The sequence below is a fragment of the Rhizopus delemar genome, genomic scaffold (genome assembly GCF_000149305.1).
Source record: "Rhizopus delemar RA 99-880 supercont3.11 genomic scaffold, whole genome shotgun sequence".
Classification (NCBI taxonomy): Eukaryota; Fungi; Mucoromycota; class Mucoromycetes; order Mucorales; family Rhizopodaceae; genus Rhizopus; species Rhizopus delemar.
Window position 1 is genome coordinate 1,362,407 of NW_027137837.1, and position 18,104 is coordinate 1,380,510.

An 18,104-nucleotide genomic window follows, 5' to 3' on the forward strand; every position below is an offset into this window, starting at 1 on the left:
CAGCTCTGAGAGTATCCATCACATTAGGAGACGGAGTGGAGCCAACTGAGATTGATTTAGAAACGACAAGCAATTGTATTTTTGGTTTCTCATATTTTCAAACGTAAAACACTGTTGTGTGATCTGCATCCGAAAAAAAAAAAAAAAAAAAAAAAATCGTTCCTGAAATATATATAAAAAAAACAATTGTGACTTTACCCTCCCCTTTTTTTTTCTTTTCTTTTTTTTGTGACTAAAAAAAAATATGGTATCAGCAATAGAGTGGCAAATACAAGAAGGTTATTCTGTTTATACACAGCCACTGGAAAAACCAGCCAAAGACAACCGGGAATATCGGTTATTGAAACTTGACAATGAGTTACAAGTGTTAATCATTAGTGATCCTGAAACAGATCGAGCTAGTGCTTCACTGGATGTCCACGTTGGCAGTCTAAGTGACCCAGTAAGAGATAACGCTTGAAAGATTCTATCGACTCACCTTTTTAAAGGAAAACCTTCAAGGTCTAGCTCATTTTTGTGAACACTTGTTATTTATGGGCACCAAGAAATACCCTAAAGAAAATGATTATTACAGCTATCTTTCTGAACATTCTGGTACGCATCTGCTCCCCTGGATGATAAAATAGCCACTAAAGCTCATACTTTCTACAAAGGTTATGCCAATGCGTTCACTGGTACGGTCAATACAAACTATTTTTTTGAAGTGGGACATGCGTGGCTCGAAGGCGCTCTCGATCGCTTCTCGCACTTTTTCATCGACCCCTTGTTTTCCGAAAGTTGTACTGAACGTGAACTGAGAGCGGTCGATTCGGAACACAAAAAGAATTTACAATCGGATTTCTGGCGCATCACACAGGTAGAGAAGACGCAAAGTGATCCCGGTCATCCTTGGCATCTGTTTGAAACAGGTAATTTGGAGACATTGATGGATCGTCCAAAGCAATTGGGGTTGGACGTCCGACAGGAGCTGTTAAAGTTTCATGATACGTATTATTCGGCCAATCTGATGAAATTGGTCGTGATCGGTCGAGGTAAGACAGTCGATGAAAGGAGTGTGTGTATGTGCTGATGACTGTATAGAATCACTGGAGCAGCTCACGGAATGGGTGGTGGAGAAGTTTTCGAGTGTGAAGAACAAGAGTATTCCGGTTCCTTCCTTTGATGGCCATCCGCTCACAAAGAATGAATTGGGAAAGCAATTGTTTATCAAGTCGGTCAAGAAAAGCCGTACGTTGGAAGTGACGTTTCCCTTTCCGGATCAAACACCTTTTTATGAATGCCAGGTAAAATGAGTCCTATTTCCGACAGCAGTACTGATCGTTTCCTTAGCCTGCCAATTACCTTTCTCACCTCACCGGTCATGAAGGGCCAGGCTCGATCTTGTCCTTTTTGAAAAAGAAAACATGGGCAACCTCATTAAATTCGGGTATTTCTTATGGTGGTGTTGGATTCGCCTTTTACCATTTCATTATCGAATTGACTGAACAAGGATTATGCAAGTTCTGATAGTTATAAGACACATACTATCTTTACAGACCCAATCAACTCTCACTAATACACATACACCCTTTTTCTTTAGGTCACTATGAAGATGTCATTGTCTCTCTGTTTGAATATATCGAACTGATCAAATTGAAAGGTGTACAGCAGTGGATTTTTGATGAAATCAAATCATTGGCAGAAATCGAATTCAAATTTCTCGAGCAGTGTCCTCCTTCCCAATACACCTCGTTCTTGAGCCAGCAGATGCAAGAAAACTATCCTCCTCAATGGATTATCAGTGGCAATGCTTTGCTTCGAAAGTACGATCCAGACTTGATTGAAGATCATTTAAAATTGCTAAGGCCCGATAACTTTCGATTGACTTTGGCCTCTCAAGAGTTCCCTAATGACATTCAATGTACACAAGTAGAAAAATGGTATTCTACTGAATATGAAGTATTGCCTTTGAGTGACCATCTCGTTAAAGTAAATTGCAAAAAGAAAAGAAAAGAAAAGAATACTAAAAAAGTGGAATAGAGGTTGGCCCATGTTTCTTTGAATCAAGCCTTCAGTTTACCTGCTCCCAATGAATTCATACCGACTCAACTGGATGTGGTGAAACAAGAGGAAAAAAGAAATGAGCCTCAATTGATACAGGATACGCCTACTACAAAGATATGGTACAAAAAAGATGATACGTTTTGGATACCGAAAACCAACATGTGGGTTTCCTTCAAAAACCCCTTGACGTTTGCAACTCCTAGATATGCTGTGATGTTGGGGTAAGTGTTCTGCATTTTAAATGATTCCTTGCTAATGTTGATCTACAGACTGTATATAGGGCTATTGTCCGATTCATTAACCGAGTATTCCTACAATGCAGAATTAGCCGGACTCAATTATTATCTCACCGAAGACACGGAAGGGATCATGGTATGAACCAGATGTATTCCATCTCCTCTTGCTCATTTTTTTTTTCTGCTTTAGCTCTTTGTAGGTGGATTTAGTCACAAGCTTTCGTTGTTATTGGAAAAGGTGGTATCGAGAATGAAGAATATTCGCATCGAACAAGATCGATTTGACATGATCAAGGATGAGCTGACAAGAGAGTATGAAAATTTCTTTTTGGAAGCGCCTTACCAGCACGCCACTTATTATCTGTCGCTGGCGTTGAGCAACAGCGAATGGACCTGCGAGGATCTGATGGGACAATTGAAGGAGATTACGCTTGAGGATCTCGAGGAATTTATCCCCCTGATCCTATCTACCTTACAAACCGAAGCGTTGGTACACGGATCGATGGAGCAAGAGACAGTGATCGAGATGCTAGACCGGGTTCAAAAGGTCCTGTCGCCTAGACCGTTGACGCCCAGCCAACTGGCCGGTGCACGAGCGATCGTTTTATCCGAGGGCCAACATTTTGTGCATTCGGTGGCAGTACATGATGCGCAAGAGGTGAATTCGGCCTTGGCTTACTACAGTCAGGTCTGCAGCGTACGAGAGATTGAGAAACGCAACATGTTGGCGTTGGTGGCACAGATAGCACAAGAGCCTTGCTTCAATCAGCTTCGAACGCAGGAACAGCTAGGCTATGTCGTCTACAGTGGTATCAAGGGACAACACGACCTCTTGGGGTTCCGGGTGGTGATCCAGAGTGAACGGGATCCGGTCTATTTGGAAAACCGAGTGCTGGACTTTTTGGAATCACTTCGAAAGACACTGGAAGAGATGACGGAGACCGAGTACCAGTCTCAGGTGGATTCACTCATGGCCGAGAAGCTGGAGAAATTCAAGAATCTGATTCAGGAGGGATATAAGTACTGGCTCAATATCCAATCGGGCTATTATGAATTCACCGAGGTCGACACGGACGTGGCCACACTGAAAACAATCACCAAGGCCTCCCTGCTCGAGTTCTATGACGCCTACCTCTCTCCCGCCTCCGCCCGTACCTTTTCCGTTCACCTTCAATCCCAACGGACACCCAACCTGCAGACCCCGTCCTTGACGGTCGAAAATATCTATCCCGTCTTGAAATTCCTGCTGCCTGACTTTGTGACCCAGGAGACCTTTCAAGCGTGGGTGGTCGATCACGTAGGTGAATCCGCTCAATTTGCATCTGAATCGGAACTCGTGGCGTTTTTGAAGAGCAAAGAGATCCAGGTCGATGACGTCCTTCAAAAAGTCTATCAAGGTCACAGTGCGCTCTCTCGGCGAGATCATTCCACGTTGCCCAAAGATTATGGCATCGTCTCTGACCTGGTCGATTTTCGTCGTAGAATGCCCTTGTCGGCTGCTGCTGTACCAGTTTACAGCAAGTATTTTTAGAGAATTCAATCGTCTTTCCCTCCCCCCCCCCTCCCTAATGTTGTTGTATCTTTCATTAAAGCTATTTTTTTTGACCTCCTAACCTGGTAGCATGTCTCATGAAATCCTGGCTTGTATAGACCTATCTTCTTTGTGATTTTATGCTTGATCGAATGAATAAAAAAGGGTGATATAGCTTTCGTGTTGTTTTTGAGTATGAATAGATTAAAAAGAAATCTTTATTTTTGGTAGCAATACGAATGAAGTCTATTCTACGTACGACATGCAACCTTGGCCTTGATCTATCTTGGTAATAGAAACTCGACTAGTTCAATTAGATAAAAGATGCATTTGGTCCAAGTCGATCGATCGGTCATGACAATAAGCCTGATCGAAATTGAAAGCAAATGAGAGTTGTTGGAAACAAGATTTGAAATGATCCACAAAAGCCTTTCAAAAAGGAATAAAGTAGGCAAAGGATCAGATAAAGTTCATTCAGACACAGGTGGTAATCCAAATGCTAAAGTAGATACCAAGTCCTATTCATCGGTCCTTGTGAACTGTAAGGATGTCTCCTGTTGTGATGTAACTTTCATTGTCTTTATATCCAAAACACCTTTATTCAAACAAGAGGGATAAAAGGATGATGGGGCATTAAAAATGTCGCTTGAAAGCTTTTTTTTTTTTTTTTTTTTTTTTTTTTTTTTTTTTTTTTTTTTTTTTTTTTTTTTTTGCAGCAAGAACCTGCTGAACCAATCCAATTCAGTGGGAGAATAAACGGCTTTGGTTGCCTTTGAATAGAATGCCCAAAATAGAGATAAACCGACACCATGTACCTGAGCCCCATACTTTTCGGCAGAATAAACCAGAAGGGGTTCGTCTGTTTTAAAACTCGAATGATAAACATTGAGAGCGTTTCATGTTTTTTTTTTTTTTGCTGTACAACAAAGACAGAGCAGGTGATCAAGCTGTCAGGGATGCTAAATAGGCCAATAGTCAAGATGCTGTAGCTGTATACAATGGATGTGCTCCTTTATCTGTTTGTTCTCACATGGACAAGTATTGAAAAGCTCAATGCTGTGCTTAGTAATAAGCGAATGAGAAAACGATCTTTATCGAAACGACAGGTCTGTATCCAATAGAATACACTCACTTTAGGTTGAGTACTGATTGCTTGCTACTTTAGCACGTATGAAAGGATGTCCTCATCACTCGTCGGTTATGCAAAGAATGATGTGTAACATGAATGATCGGAAGAACGGAAGACAAGAGCTGAATAGAAGAGAGGATAGGGTATGATTGGTAACCTTGAATTCAATAGAAAATGTGTAGGTTATTACAAAATTATAAAAAAAAAAAAAAAAAAAAAAAAAAAAAAAAGCGTCGAGCTCAAAGCTTGTATGCTTGATAAAGTACTCAAGAGATTTTTATTTTTCTAAAGTTCAAATTCCGAACTACACCTACAATAAAACCTGTAACTTTTTTTCTTTTCCCTTTTTTCCTTTTTTTTCTATTAATAACAATGACAGGATTTCCAAACGGACAATACTTTTTTATAAAGTCTCGTGCAAATGGCAAAGTATTAGATGTTTATATGGGCGAGACGACTGTAAGAGAGAGAGAGAATTAAGAAAAGAAAGATAGTAATATGTGTGTAGGATGATTCGAATATTATCATTTGGCCTCAGGTAAGAGGATGAAGACACGTCTGATTGTATTCACAGCATGGTTCATAGAAACCTGATGATGATAATGATAATCAAGTAAGTCATGTCATCCTCTCTTCATTCAACTCAACTCTTTCTTAGCTTTGGCGCGCTGAAGATGGTTTCTTGATCAATAAGCGATCTCAATTAGGTAAAGAACCAAGGGGGATGAATGAATTAATAAGAGTGTGTGTTAGTGATGGATATTCGTGGTGGTGACCTCAAGTCTGATACATACATTGTTCAATACACGAGAAAGATGACAATGCAAGTAGTCAAGAAAGGAAATTGAAATGATGTCATCCACTTACTTTATCATTCTAGGGCTCATAACCAAAGATTTGGTTATCGTGATGGTTACATTTACTGTCTGGCCGATCCTCGTCTGGTGTTGGACATTAGGGTAAGTGTGTGCGATGAATGATGAATGAGCTGATGTGATGTGTTTAGGGTGGTGGTAGTAAAGAAGGTACAAAGATCATTTTGTACAAACGTAAAGAATCAGACAACCAGAATCAACTGTGGACAATTATTCCAGTCGGTGGACCAAACGAAGCCCACCAGATTCCCTATTATCCTCCTCCTGATTATCCTCAACCAGGCCATCAACAACAACCTCAGTCTTATCCTGCCTATCCTTCCACTGGCTATGGTCCACCTGATAACCATCCACCTTCCTATGGCGGTCAAGTCGCTTACCCTTCTTATGAAGAAGCCTCGGGTGCTCATCATCAAGTTTACAACGAGGGACGTAAAGCGCATCTGTCTCATCAGCTGATTGCTGGTGCTGCTGCCTATGAGGCCGTCAAAGCCTATCGTCGTCATCAAGAACGTCAAGGTGAAGAGATGTCACACGGCTTCATCAAGCAAGGCGTTGCTGCCCTGGCCGCAGCTGAAATTGTCAAATTGGCTGAAGAACACAACTGGTCTCGCGATCAAAAGGAAAAGGCAACGCGTGATGCTCAACAAGCTGCAGAAAAGTATGCTTCTCGTGAATTCCAATTTTAAAAAATTGCTTTTTTTATATTAAAATCCGAATGTTCAATCTCCGCTATGTTGAGAAGCATAGATCGTGAATTGCACTCTTCTTTTTTTTTTCTTTCTGAATCGTCATGAAGCTTGTTTATTTATTCACCTTGATTTTCTTGTCGTCTTTTGTTACAGCTAAAAAGTTTTGTATGGACCAAGGCTTAACTTGTGGAGAAGGCATGAAACCTTGTTGTCCTGGTTCCAAGTGTAGCCCAATTGAAAAACGATGCGTTGCTGAAAGGAAATAATTCTATTCTAAACCGGATTACTTTATAAAAAAAAACACATGTTCCTATAACCAAGCGTATTGGATATTGATGACAGAATCTGAGTGGTAACTTTTAACCATTTCATAATAAAATACATTTCAAGATTTCATCAACCTAAAGTTATCTGTTGCTTTCTTCTCTAGTCAGTGCACCCTTCCTGAATAATAAAATAGAAAAGAGAGTTTATAATAAGACTGTGATCAGTGGCAAAGCAAAGCCTATGCCGTGTTGGTCATAGCATATGGGCTTTGCTATTGGCGAGCATGATTGGCTGGAAAGAAAAGGTTCTTCCAACCTATCATGATCGAGTCCAGATGCTGCCAGACGGTTATCAAAGTGTATGAATGCTGAGCTACAGAAAAGATGCTAAAAGGTCACATGTAAACATACGATCATTGAAATAAATCTTTAATTTTGTCGTATGTTTTAATCCGATGGCATATGACAACAACCATCGGTAGATTTGATGTTTAAACCACAAGCCAAAAAAAAAAGTACCTTAAGCTTCCTGTCAGGTTGTTCAACATTTCAGGATGATACAACAGCTTGTCAGTGACCCTAATTAACACAAGACTACCGATGGTTCTGTCCATAAAAAGTAGGTCAGATACAACGAATCTAACTGATTGAATACAGTCACTGGTGATCAATGTGTATCCTTACTAAACTGCCTTTTCTTTTTGATTGTAAAGAACTAAAGAAGAGGGTCTTTGCCTTGAATCCAGCTTTACATCATCAAGATTGACAAGGTAAGGATAGCACTGACAATAACATGTGCTTGTACTGTATATCAATAGCTTTGATCTTTTTACTTTCTTATCCTCTTCCTATCCCAACAGTAGCCTCATTCATGGCTTGTAAAAAAAAGGTTTTACAAACAATTCATATATCAACCTGGCCATCACCACCTTTTTTAAAAAGATGGCTATCCCACAGACATTAGAAGAAAGAAACCGGATTGATGAACAATCGAGTGTGTTTAAACTCTTTGGGAAATCAGAGAGTGCCTATGCTATCTTTTGTTGATCAACAACGATGATTGATCTAAAGTGGTCTACCAGTCAAAAGAGTCCAAAATTAAAAGCTTATGTCAACTGTCTAGAAAAAGAAAAGATGAAAGATCCAAGTAAAATACGATCATAAAAAGGACGGTCTTGGACGAGATTGGAATAAGAACAATTTAAGCCATCTGTTCTTTGTACTGAATATACACTGTATTTTTACAAATCACTGCTGAATACATTTGTCACACTCTTTTGATAAACATTGAGATTTTCATTCATAAAAAGGAGAAAAAAAGGAGGGGGGGGGGGAAGGAAAGAGAGGAAGGCTTTTTTTTTTCTTCTTCTTTTTTCTTTTTTTTTTATAAAGAAAATGAAGCTATTTTTATTATTTGTTTTGATTAGTTCATTGATGATGGATCTATCCTTACAGCAAGAATGTATTACTGCTTTAAGACCTTGTCATCTAAACACAAACGAATGTTGTTCTACTTTCAGTTGCTATACTGGTATTTGTGTCCCCTCGATCATGATGGATGCGTTTGACGGGAAAGAATGAAATGTTACGCAAAAGTGAATAAATAAATTAGAAAAGATGAATGTCTGTGTGTTGGTTTGTTTGTTTGAAATGTCATTGATGTCTTCTTCTTCTTTTAAAAGAGCGACACTCGTCCGGATTATGCAACTTGACTCAGGTCTATGAAACTGATTAAAGTTTTTATTTTTTTTTTTTTTTTTTTACTCCTTTTTTTTTAATAATTTATTTCTTTTTTTTTTTTTATTATTTGTTTTAACCAATAAAAGAAGTATGACTTCAACAGCTGTTAGGTACTTTAATCATTTTTATTTTTCTTTATTTAACAGAGTAATAGAGTGGCACTACGAGTACGTCCTTTAACACAAAAAGAACGCATTTCGAATTGTACAGAATGTATATCATTTATACCAGACCAACCACAAATATTGATTGGAAAAGATCACTCATTTACATATGATTATGTGTTTGATACAAATACAGAACAGCAATCGATTTATAACACCAGTGTCGTGCCTTTAGTAGAAAAATTTGTAGACGGGTAATCAAATTTTGAACGGTTGAAGTGACTCTGACTGATTTTTATAGTTTCAATGCGACCATCTTGGCTTATGGGTAAAGAAATAATAATAATAAATATGGATTTCATTTGCTTATTTCATTCAACAGTCAAACTGGATCTGGTAAAACCTATAGCATGGGTACAGCTTTAGAAGAACATATCGATTCAGAACACCAAGGTAACAACAACAACAACAAACATGAAACACTTTACTTATTCTCCTCAAAGGCATTGTTCCTCGATTCATTCATGATTTATTCCATCGATTGGCAGTGAAAAAAGAAGGAGGAGGAGAAGAGATGGAATACCAAGTGTTGGTTTCCTTTTTAGAACTTTACAATGAAGACCTGTTGGACTTATTAAATCCGCAATCAAAAAAGAAGTGCGAAGTTCAGATTCGTGAAGATGTGAACGGAAACATCTATTGGGCAGGTGTCCGAGAGGAGGTCTGTGAGACACCTGAAGAGCTCGTGAAAAATTTAGTGAAAGGTTCACTGGGTCGTACAACCGGATCAACCGATATGAACTCCGTGTCTTCTCGGTCGCACGCCATCTTTTCCGTCATTCTCAAACAGAGGTGGAGGCAGCCCAGGGAAGAAAAGGTGATTGTCAGCAAATTCCACTTTGTGGACTTGGCTGGTTCAGAACGGGTAAGGAATAAAGGGGGAACAGGATCGGACTGTGATTGATAGATGATTAGCTGAAAAGAACCAACGCTCAAGGCGATCGAGCTCGTGAAGGCATCTCGATCAACGCCGGTCTCTTGGCTCTTGGGAACGTGATCAGTGCCCTGGGGGATGAATCCAGACGATCTGCCCATGTGCCCTATCGAGACTCGAAGCTGACTCGACTCTTGCAAGACTCGCTCGGCGGTAACTCACAGACGCTGATGATGGCCTGTGTGTCTCCGTCCGACACCAACTTTGCCGAAACCCTCAGCACACTCAAATACGCCAATCGAGCCAGGAACATCAAGAACAAGGTCGCCATCCAGCAAGAATTCGCGGGATCCTCTGTTCAGGTCAACCAGCTGCGATCCCAAGTCGCTCGATTGACGATGGAGCTCCAAGCCCTCAAATCGACCCAGCAGACCCCCTCACTCGGTTGGATGCATCACGAAGAACTCGATCGACTCAAGGCGCGTGTGCGTGCCATGTCCGATGACATCTGCCGATTGACCACCGAACGTGACACGCTCTTGATGGAACGCGATTTGACAGGGTGTGATGTCGAAAGCTCGCCTTTGATTGGTCAGTATCAAAAGACCATCCAAGAGCTCCGTCAGGCACTCTCAGAGACCGAGGAACGGCTGGCCTTTTCCGAATCGGTCCGGGCACCCCTTGTGCAGACCATGGCGACCCTCAGTCCTCACGTGTCACATACCAGCACGAGTCACAGACGTCGGTCGTCTTCAAAAAAGAAACGGCCGGCGGCCAAGACCAACACGACCAAGAACGTCACCTTTAAATCGACCAAACGGTCCAAGTCGCAGCAGACGACCAAGGGAGCCGAAGAAGAAGACATTGAGAGTTGGTTAAAGTCTACCTTGGGCTCCATACAGACATCCGAATCTTCTGGATTAAGAATCGATGCAAAACACTCCATCTTGAACGCAAAGAGTCAGATCGACAAGGCTTTGAAAGTACTGGATGAATTCAAGGTAAGCCCATCTTTTTATTTTTGCGCTCTCTAATCCTCTTTTCTTGCAGACCAAAGGTGTCGAAGAACATACCGAATACGATTGTGACCTTTTGGCAGACGACGAACTCTTCATTCGACTTCAATCCGATGAAACGCTCTTTGGAGACATGGAAGAGGTCGGCTTGGACGAAGCCAAGGCATCCGCTTACCGTTCACGGATGTCATCGACCGAGACGCTGATGACGGACGACACGGACTTTATCCACCCGCACTTTCACAAGATCCTGGACCAGATTCAATCCGACATTCAAGTCAGTGAATCGCTCGTGAACCAACTCGAAAAGACCGAGCTCGAATACCTTCAGATGCGCAAACAGTTTGAAAGCAAGATCTATGCCCTTCGCGACGAGATCCTTCAGCTTCGGCAGGAGGCCTCTGGCACCGGCCAGCAGCAGAGCATGCATGACATCCGCCAGGCGTACGAGCACAAGATGAAGCAGCTGATGAACCAGCTGTCGGACCTCCGTCGGAAATATGCCCAGACCACGAGCGCCATCCAGTCCTCACGCAACCAGAACGAGAGCACGCTGCGGGCGTTGCGGGTCAATGTGGAAACGCTCAAGGTGGAAAAGAAACGGATGATCAGACGGATGAAGGAAGAGGCCGAGCGCGTCAAAGGCCGTCTGGAGCAGCACACGCGTGAGATTCAGCAGCTCAGGAAGCGACAGCAGCGGGACGCCGAGACCCGCCGGAAACTCGAGCGGGAGGCCAAGCAGCTCGAGAGCATGCTTCAGAAACGGACGGACGAATCGCTCGTCACGGCCGAGAAGGTCAAGTCGCTCGTCGGGATCCTCAAGAAGGCCGTCAAGGAAGGCGGGGTGCTCGATGCCCAGCTGCTGGCCAACGCGGCCTCCCTGCTCGATCTCGGGTCTTGGCGAAAGGCAGGCGGCCGTCGGTCGACAACAACGATGGTCAAGACACCGGCCTCGGTCCGTGCGGCACAAAAGAAACGCTGGATCGATCAAGCGCTCAATCAGTTCATTGACAGCAAGCAGGCCGCGGAAGAGATGAGACGGTTGGTGTCCAAGCGAAATGATTTGGCTCAAAAGAAGGAAGAGTACCTGTCCGAACGGGAACATTTGCTGCAAGAAGAAGACAAGAACATGATCCCCATCGACCGTGCCTTCCGACAGGTGATTGATGAAAACATTGAAATGATCGAGGCCGAGATCTCGTATGTGAATGCCCGGATTCAGGCAATGAACAGCGATGCGGCCGCGGACCTCTTGCAGGACGAGGAGGACTTTGTGGACATGTCCGCTCGGCCGGTCGAGAAGCGCGTGACGTTTGCCAGACACGAAGACGGCGACTGGCAAGACATGGACGCGATCGAAGAAAGATGGACGCTGCCGGCGCGTGCGAGTCCCGAACAGTGCATCGAGATGCTCTCGAGGATCCTGGGCTCGATGGAGGCCGATGAGCTGGCCTGTGTGATGGAATGCACCCTGGACGACATCGTGAGCTTACGGATGGAAGAGGCTCAGAACAAGATGATGCTCCAGCAGTATGAAAAAACCACCGAGGACCTCAGGCGCACGTTGACCGTGATGAAAAAGACGGCTCTGGACGCCACGGATGATTATGAAAAACGATTGAAGCAAGTCCAACGTCGTCGACTGTCGGTGCATTCCAGCTTTACCAAACTGCCCTACGAAGACAGCCTGAGTGATGCGGACTCGGCCATTGACGTCTTGCCAGAGGACCACTACCAGCATGTGGAAAGCCTGTTTCACAAGATCTACAACGAAGGCATCGCCGACCTCCGTCGTCCCTCGACGCCTTCGACCCTCGCCGAGGCCGAGCTCAGTCCTTACCTCCAACGTCGTCCGTCCCTGCAGCAGATCAAGATGACCAGCGGGGCTCCCATGAAACCCTCCGCATCGCCTCTCGCCGGCCGTCGCGGATCGACCTCGTCTCCCGAACAGTTTCTGCAGCAACTCTTGATGTCCGAACGACGTCACTCGATCCAATCTGACTCGGTCCCTCCTCCTCCCACGCCCAAGCCGATGGTCGAAACCGCCTCCCAGCAAACCCGTCGTCGCGCGTTCTCTTTTCAGCAGCCCCCGACGGCCCCTTCGCCCATCGGTCAGCGACGCCATTCGCTCCTCAGAGAGATCGCGATCCAGCAAGACTTTCAAAGGGAATTCGAACAGGACATCAAACGACGATCGCCTACGAATTCAAACGAACTCAGGAAATCCGCAGCGGCCAACAATGTCTTTGACAGGCTTTCTTCGGGTCATACCCAGGCGTCTCATGCCAAAAAGAGGCTGCATGCCGCCAAGAATCGTTATTCGTCCAGTAGCATCGATGATTTAAGAAGGCAGTGGTCAGATGAATTAGAAAAGATTAAAAATGTGTGTTGAGATCACGTCCTGTCACTTTTAAAATCATTTGTCTCTCTTTTCTCGTTTTTGTTGTTGTACAAAGTTTGAGTGTAGGTTTGGTTTGAAAGAGTCGGATGTAGGATCAAACCTGTTGGTTTCAACAGTGAGGGTGTGATTCAGTTGTGTGTAAAGTGACCACCAGATTTTGACAAGTAGATCACACTTGCTTTGAGTCAAAGTGAAAAAGAATCTTAATGAATTGTTTGTACTTTAAGGGACCTTTCTGGGCAAAATAAAAAAGTGATTTGCTTTCAATGATATGAAGAAACAATCAAAGAGCAAACGAAAGAGGTACAAGTACAAAAGGATAAGACATATTGAGTATTTCTATAAAAAAGAATCATTCTGTATGAACTCAGACAACGTTCATCAACAGTTAAAGTTCACACAACCACAGGATCCAAACCTTACAATCATGAAAGATTCAAACTTGGGTCATTTGAGATGGCTTGTTTAAACTTTTCGAGTACACAGGAACAAACAACAAATGATATTTTCAAGAAAGAAAAAAAAAAAAAAAAAAAAAAAAAAAAAAAGAGACTAAGGCGGACCAGAAAAACGGATTTTATTTCATAATCCTGCTCCACTTTAGTTTATAAAAACACGCTTTCGTCTCTCTTTTTTTCTTTTTTTTTTTTCTTTCTTTTTATATATCATCCTCATGGCAGACTATTATCGATCCAAATTCTTTTCATCATCAAATGACACCACTGACAAGTCTTTAAAAAAGGATACATTATTAACTCGAGAACAACAACTGAAGGAAGAAATTGCAAAGCTTCGGAAAGAGAAGGAAGAACTGGAGGAAAAGGATTATTTGGTGAAGCGAAATATTGAAGCGGTTCGAGAAAAGATGGCGACGGAGAAAAGATACTAGACTATTTTAATAAACACTGCGTATTGCATGATTTTACAGAAAATTTTTTAGTGCCAAAGTGGAGCCGCAATCGGTTATTGAACACATGGTGCACAGCGTCCTTTTGTATAAAACAAAACGACATTTGGAATAAAATAAAATGGGTTTCTGTACCTGTTCTCATCCACTGCTTTCTTGGCCACACTCCATTCCTCTTTGAACAAAAGTTTCTCTACCAAAAGTTTTTATTCTCCCCCTTTTTAATTAGTTTGAAAAACGAGTAACAAGCCATAAGTAAAAAGGGATACTAGCGAAAAAAAAAAAAAAGCTTTGAGTCAGAACTAGTGTATGTTACAGATGTGATGTTAAAGGATTCATAGCTGACAGGTGTACAGAGGAATGAATCAAAGAGACCAAATGTATACCTATCGTAATCGCTGCCAAAACAAAAACAAATAAAATCTTTGTTTTGTAGCAATCAACAATGCACATCAATCACACTGCTTGTCTTTCTTTTCTCAAAAGGTGAAAAGTGTCCTGATTCAGAAAGAGCGATCACAGTCTTTTGTAAAAACGAAAAATGGATGACTACATGGCAGTACATGTGTCTATTGTAGTAAAAGTGATAAAGGAAGCATCTAAAATAAACTCATAGAATCAATCCACGTTTCAAACGTATTTCTTTCATGACTTGGTAGCCCTGCACTTTCGGGATAAATGTCATTTACTGCTTGTTCATCCGTCGAGCATGCTTTGTGTTTAAGGGTCATTCAGTTTAAAAATGGATTCTTTTATTACATGCAAAAGAAAGAATAAAGGACCTCATTTTTATTTTTGGTCGCAATACCAAATAAGCCTATTCTGCATACGACATACAACTCTCTCTTTCTCTTTGCAACCTTGGCCTTGATCTAACTTGGTAGTAGAAACTCGGCTCGGTCGATAGACAAAATGTCCACACAGAGTTAAAAAGTGCATTTGTTATCTGAACCCAAGACACTTTTTACCTTACGACAAATCAAGGGTTGTAGGGATGATAGAGTTATTATCAGCAGCAGTAATAGATTCCCTTTTTAATGAGCAAAGAATCAAGTAGCCCTCCTTTACTTGACATACTTGCTAAAGACATCTTTGATCAGGACTCGTTTGTCTAGGGTCTCTTGTTACGATTGATTTAAGCATGTTTTAGCCTATGAATATTTACAGCACCAATTCAACAGAATCAACATCAAACATGAGCATTGCTATGTCAAGTTTCTTTAAATTATGTACCAAGGATGCATTAGAAACCATCCTACTTTATTAAAAAACAAATGAAAAATTAATTTCTACCTTTATTATAATAACAGTTCCCCCTTCATTTTGTATCTCCTAAGCTTGGAATATTACAGTATTTTTTGCAACCATTCTTTTTTCTTAAAGCTAATGCTACATGGAGAACAGGAGGTTTTCAAGGTTTAGGATTAACCTTTTTTTTTTTTTAAAAAAAAGGAAATAAAAGCTGTATGAAATAGGTAAAATGGCGAGCAAAAGATGCATTGGTAGAGGTAATAAAGTGTCAGTTTTTAGAGTAAAAAGTACATGGTTAGCTTAAAGATTCAATCAATCCATTGAACAAAAACAAAAAATGTGATAGGCCAGTTATGTTCATATAAAAAAGCATAAACTCAATCATGCTCCCATTTTTTCTAGTAAATTAAATCAATAAAAATATTTTTAGGGTAAACTGTAAGCGTGTGCGTGTATTTTGTTTATTCTCCCAGTTGAGGACCCTTCAATGATGTTCTACCAGCACGCATCATTTCATCAACTAATAATAAATTGCTTGCAATAACAGAACAGGAGTGAAGCATGTGACGATGAACTCTGTAATTATCCCAGACACCTTCCAATTTAGGATCCATCGTTTCGCCAGTCTTCAAGTCCACACCAACCACATGACCATCAGCGTGCTCATCCTAAATCATAATGTGAGTTTGAGTTCAATTCGGATGACGATTCATTTCCTTACCTGTAAAGCAACAATCACATCCTGCACATCAAAGCCAGCATTTTGAGCCAATACCTTGGGTATGATCAACATGGCATCAGCAAATGCTTGAACGCCCATCTTTGCACGACCCTTGACTTCCTTTTTATATTTTACCAAATGTTGAGCCAGTGCGACTTCAAAGGCGCCACCACCAGGAACGACAGCTTTATCTTCAATAGCGTTCTTGACCGCACGAAGACCATCACGCACGGCGTCATTTGTTTGTTGGATGGTGTGAGGGTTGGGACCCTTGAGCAGGAGGGTGACACTGTAAGGATCTTTGACATCTTCAACAAATGTGTATTTATCTTCACCCAACACCTGTTCATAGACTGATCCGGCGTAACCCAAAACCTCAGGTGTCAAATCGTCCACCGAGTTTTGAGCCACACCACCACAGACCAATTGAAGACGCTCCATATTTCTTCTCTTGGCACGACGAAGGGCCAAGATGCCGTGCTTGGCCAAGAGATCAAGTGAAAGAGGGTCAATACCCTTTTGGTTGATGATGACAAAACCTTTACCAGCATGCTCGCCACTGCAAACCTCGTTCTTGAATTCGACCAAACGACGGACTTTATCATCCACATGTTTACGTTCACTCTCAATCAACCTGTCGCGCTGTTCGGGGGTCGAGTAAAAGAAACCAGAGTTGATTTCGGATTTTTCGTACTCGAGACTGACATTCAACGTGAGCACAAAGGCGTCCTTGATCTTCTTGGGCATATCAGGGTGACGAGCACCGTGGTCGAGGACGAGACCACGGATTAATCTGGATTCTGTTTCTGTACGATGCTGCATCTTCATGATCTCAACCATGTGCAAATCGATCGGTTCACCTTCACGGCGAATGGCCAAAACGGCATCGACCACGGCCTCTGTTAACGTGTCGGCAAGAGCACGGTGGACCTTGGTACGAAGAGAGGTACGGGCAACTGACACGAGCAATTCACGGTCAATCCCGTCTTGGTTCACTTTGAATTGTTCTAAAAACTATGAAAAAGGAGAATGTCAACCGGTGCTCATCTCTCTCTCTCTTTTTTTTTTTTCTTTACGTTGAGTGCTTCCTTCTTGGCAAGATCATATCCTTCTGTAATCACACGAGGGTGAAGTCCTTCAGAGATGTAACGTTCTGCTTGTTTCAGAAGCTCACCGACCTTCAAGACGATAGAGGTCGTGCCATCACCTGTAATTTCATCTTGTGCTGTAGCAGCCTTAGCAATCATGGCAGCAGTAGGATGTTGGATTTGCTACCAATAGAATATAAATACAGGTTTGCTGTATAAAACAGTGTGCTCATTTACCATTTCATTCAACAAAACTTTTCCATCTTTTGTAAGCTTAACAGCACCAGCACCATCAACTAACCTTTAAAAAAGATGATGTCAAAATATTAATCATCTACTTTTCGACAAAAATGCTTTGTTTTTGCTTACATCTTGATGGTTCCTCTAGGACCCAAGTTGGATCTCAATACTTCTTGTAAACCGATCGCAGCAGTAATATTAAGTTGAAGTGCTTGACCGCGTCTTGCGACATCCGAGTTTGGATTGATGACTTTCAGGGCAGAAGAAGACCTTTTTTTTATAAAAGTAATTAGTGTTCAAGAAGTGAGAAAGTATAACTTTAAAGTTTACATTGTTTTTAATATAAAAAAGAAAAAAGATTAAAAAAGCTAAAGAAAAAGGAGATCTCGCCATGGCCTACTAAAAAAATTTCAAACGAAGGGCTCTCAAAATGTGAATAAGCGGAGTTGACGAATTGTCAAAAGCAGAAAGAAAAAACATGGAACCAAGGCAAGTCATTCTGATATCGGGCTGCCATTAGGCCTTGTAGTAGCATTTTATAAATGACATGGTATGCAAGGGGATTATCATTATGTAGGACGATGCGTGGAATAAAGTTTATCTGAATAAAGCTCATTTTTCCTTTTACCAGCTCAAGTCCATTCAAACTGGACCAAGCAATTTTCATATGTTGATTAGCCCAAGATGCTTTTGCGGCATATTTATAGTCTACTTCAAATTCATAAAAGAAAAAAAGCTCTTTTTTTTTTTTTCTCGTGTTCACGGAGGACGAAATCAGCGTGGTATGAAAGTCCCATTGAATAGAAGTAACTAGCAATCATGTTCATCACAAACGGATTATAGGTATTTGCCTTTGGCAAGATTTAAATTTAAGGTATTAGTTCTTTATTACTATTGTTATAAGAAGAAGAAAAAAGACATCATAATCCA

The 18,104-nt window shown here is 41.7% G+C and overlaps 5 protein-coding genes across 5 annotated transcripts; 4 read left to right on the forward strand and 1 right to left on the reverse strand.

Moving 5' to 3' along the window:
- Window positions 1-244: 244 nt before the first annotated feature.
- On the forward strand, window positions 245-3,810 carry RO3G_13193 (uncharacterized protein; the record flags this gene model as incomplete). The annotated part of the gene is made up of 9 exons (XM_067667777.1): window positions 245-442; window positions 489-594; window positions 705-1,031; window positions 1,081-1,283; window positions 1,330-1,426; window positions 1,580-1,968; window positions 2,020-2,264; window positions 2,324-2,415; window positions 2,480-3,810. 9 exons carry the CDS (start codon window positions 245-247, stop codon window positions 3,808-3,810), a joined length of 2,988 nt encoding a protein of 995 aa, XP_067523878.1.
- Window positions 3,811-5,383: 1,573 nt separating this feature from the next.
- RO3G_13194 (uncharacterized protein) lies at window positions 5,384-6,503 on the forward strand (the record flags this gene model as incomplete). The annotated part of the gene is made up of 7 exons (XM_067667778.1): window positions 5,384-5,398; window positions 5,448-5,477; window positions 5,526-5,552; window positions 5,598-5,646; window positions 5,693-5,762; window positions 5,820-5,898; window positions 5,946-6,503. The coding sequence occupies 7 exons, from the start codon at window positions 5,384-5,386 to the stop codon at window positions 6,501-6,503; spliced, it is 828 nt and encodes a 275-aa protein (XP_067523879.1).
- A 2,523-nt stretch (window positions 6,504-9,026) lies between these two features.
- On the forward strand, window positions 9,027-12,958 carry RO3G_13195 (uncharacterized protein; the record flags this gene model as incomplete). The annotated part of the gene is made up of 5 exons (XM_067667779.1): window positions 9,027-9,069; window positions 9,120-9,541; window positions 9,592-10,551; window positions 10,601-11,010; window positions 11,179-12,958. The coding sequence occupies 5 exons, from the start codon at window positions 9,027-9,029 to the stop codon at window positions 12,956-12,958; spliced, it is 3,615 nt and encodes a 1,204-aa protein (XP_067523880.1).
- Window positions 12,959-13,640: 682 nt separating this feature from the next.
- Window positions 13,641-13,856, forward strand: RO3G_13196 (uncharacterized protein; the record flags this gene model as incomplete). Its single annotated transcript, XM_067667780.1, has 1 exon — window positions 13,641-13,856. The coding sequence occupies one exon, from the start codon at window positions 13,641-13,643 to the stop codon at window positions 13,854-13,856; it is 216 nt and encodes a 71-aa protein (XP_067523881.1).
- A 1,730-nt stretch (window positions 13,857-15,586) lies between these two features.
- Window positions 15,587-17,816, reverse strand: RO3G_13197 (T-complex protein 1, zeta subunit; the record flags this gene model as incomplete). The annotated part of the gene is made up of 6 exons (XM_067667781.1): window positions 15,587-15,793; window positions 15,847-16,860; window positions 16,923-17,117; window positions 17,172-17,235; window positions 17,304-17,444; window positions 17,803-17,816. 6 exons carry the CDS (start codon window positions 17,814-17,816, stop codon window positions 15,587-15,589), a joined length of 1,635 nt encoding a protein of 544 aa, XP_067523882.1.
- Window positions 17,817-18,104: the final 288 nt, after the last annotated feature.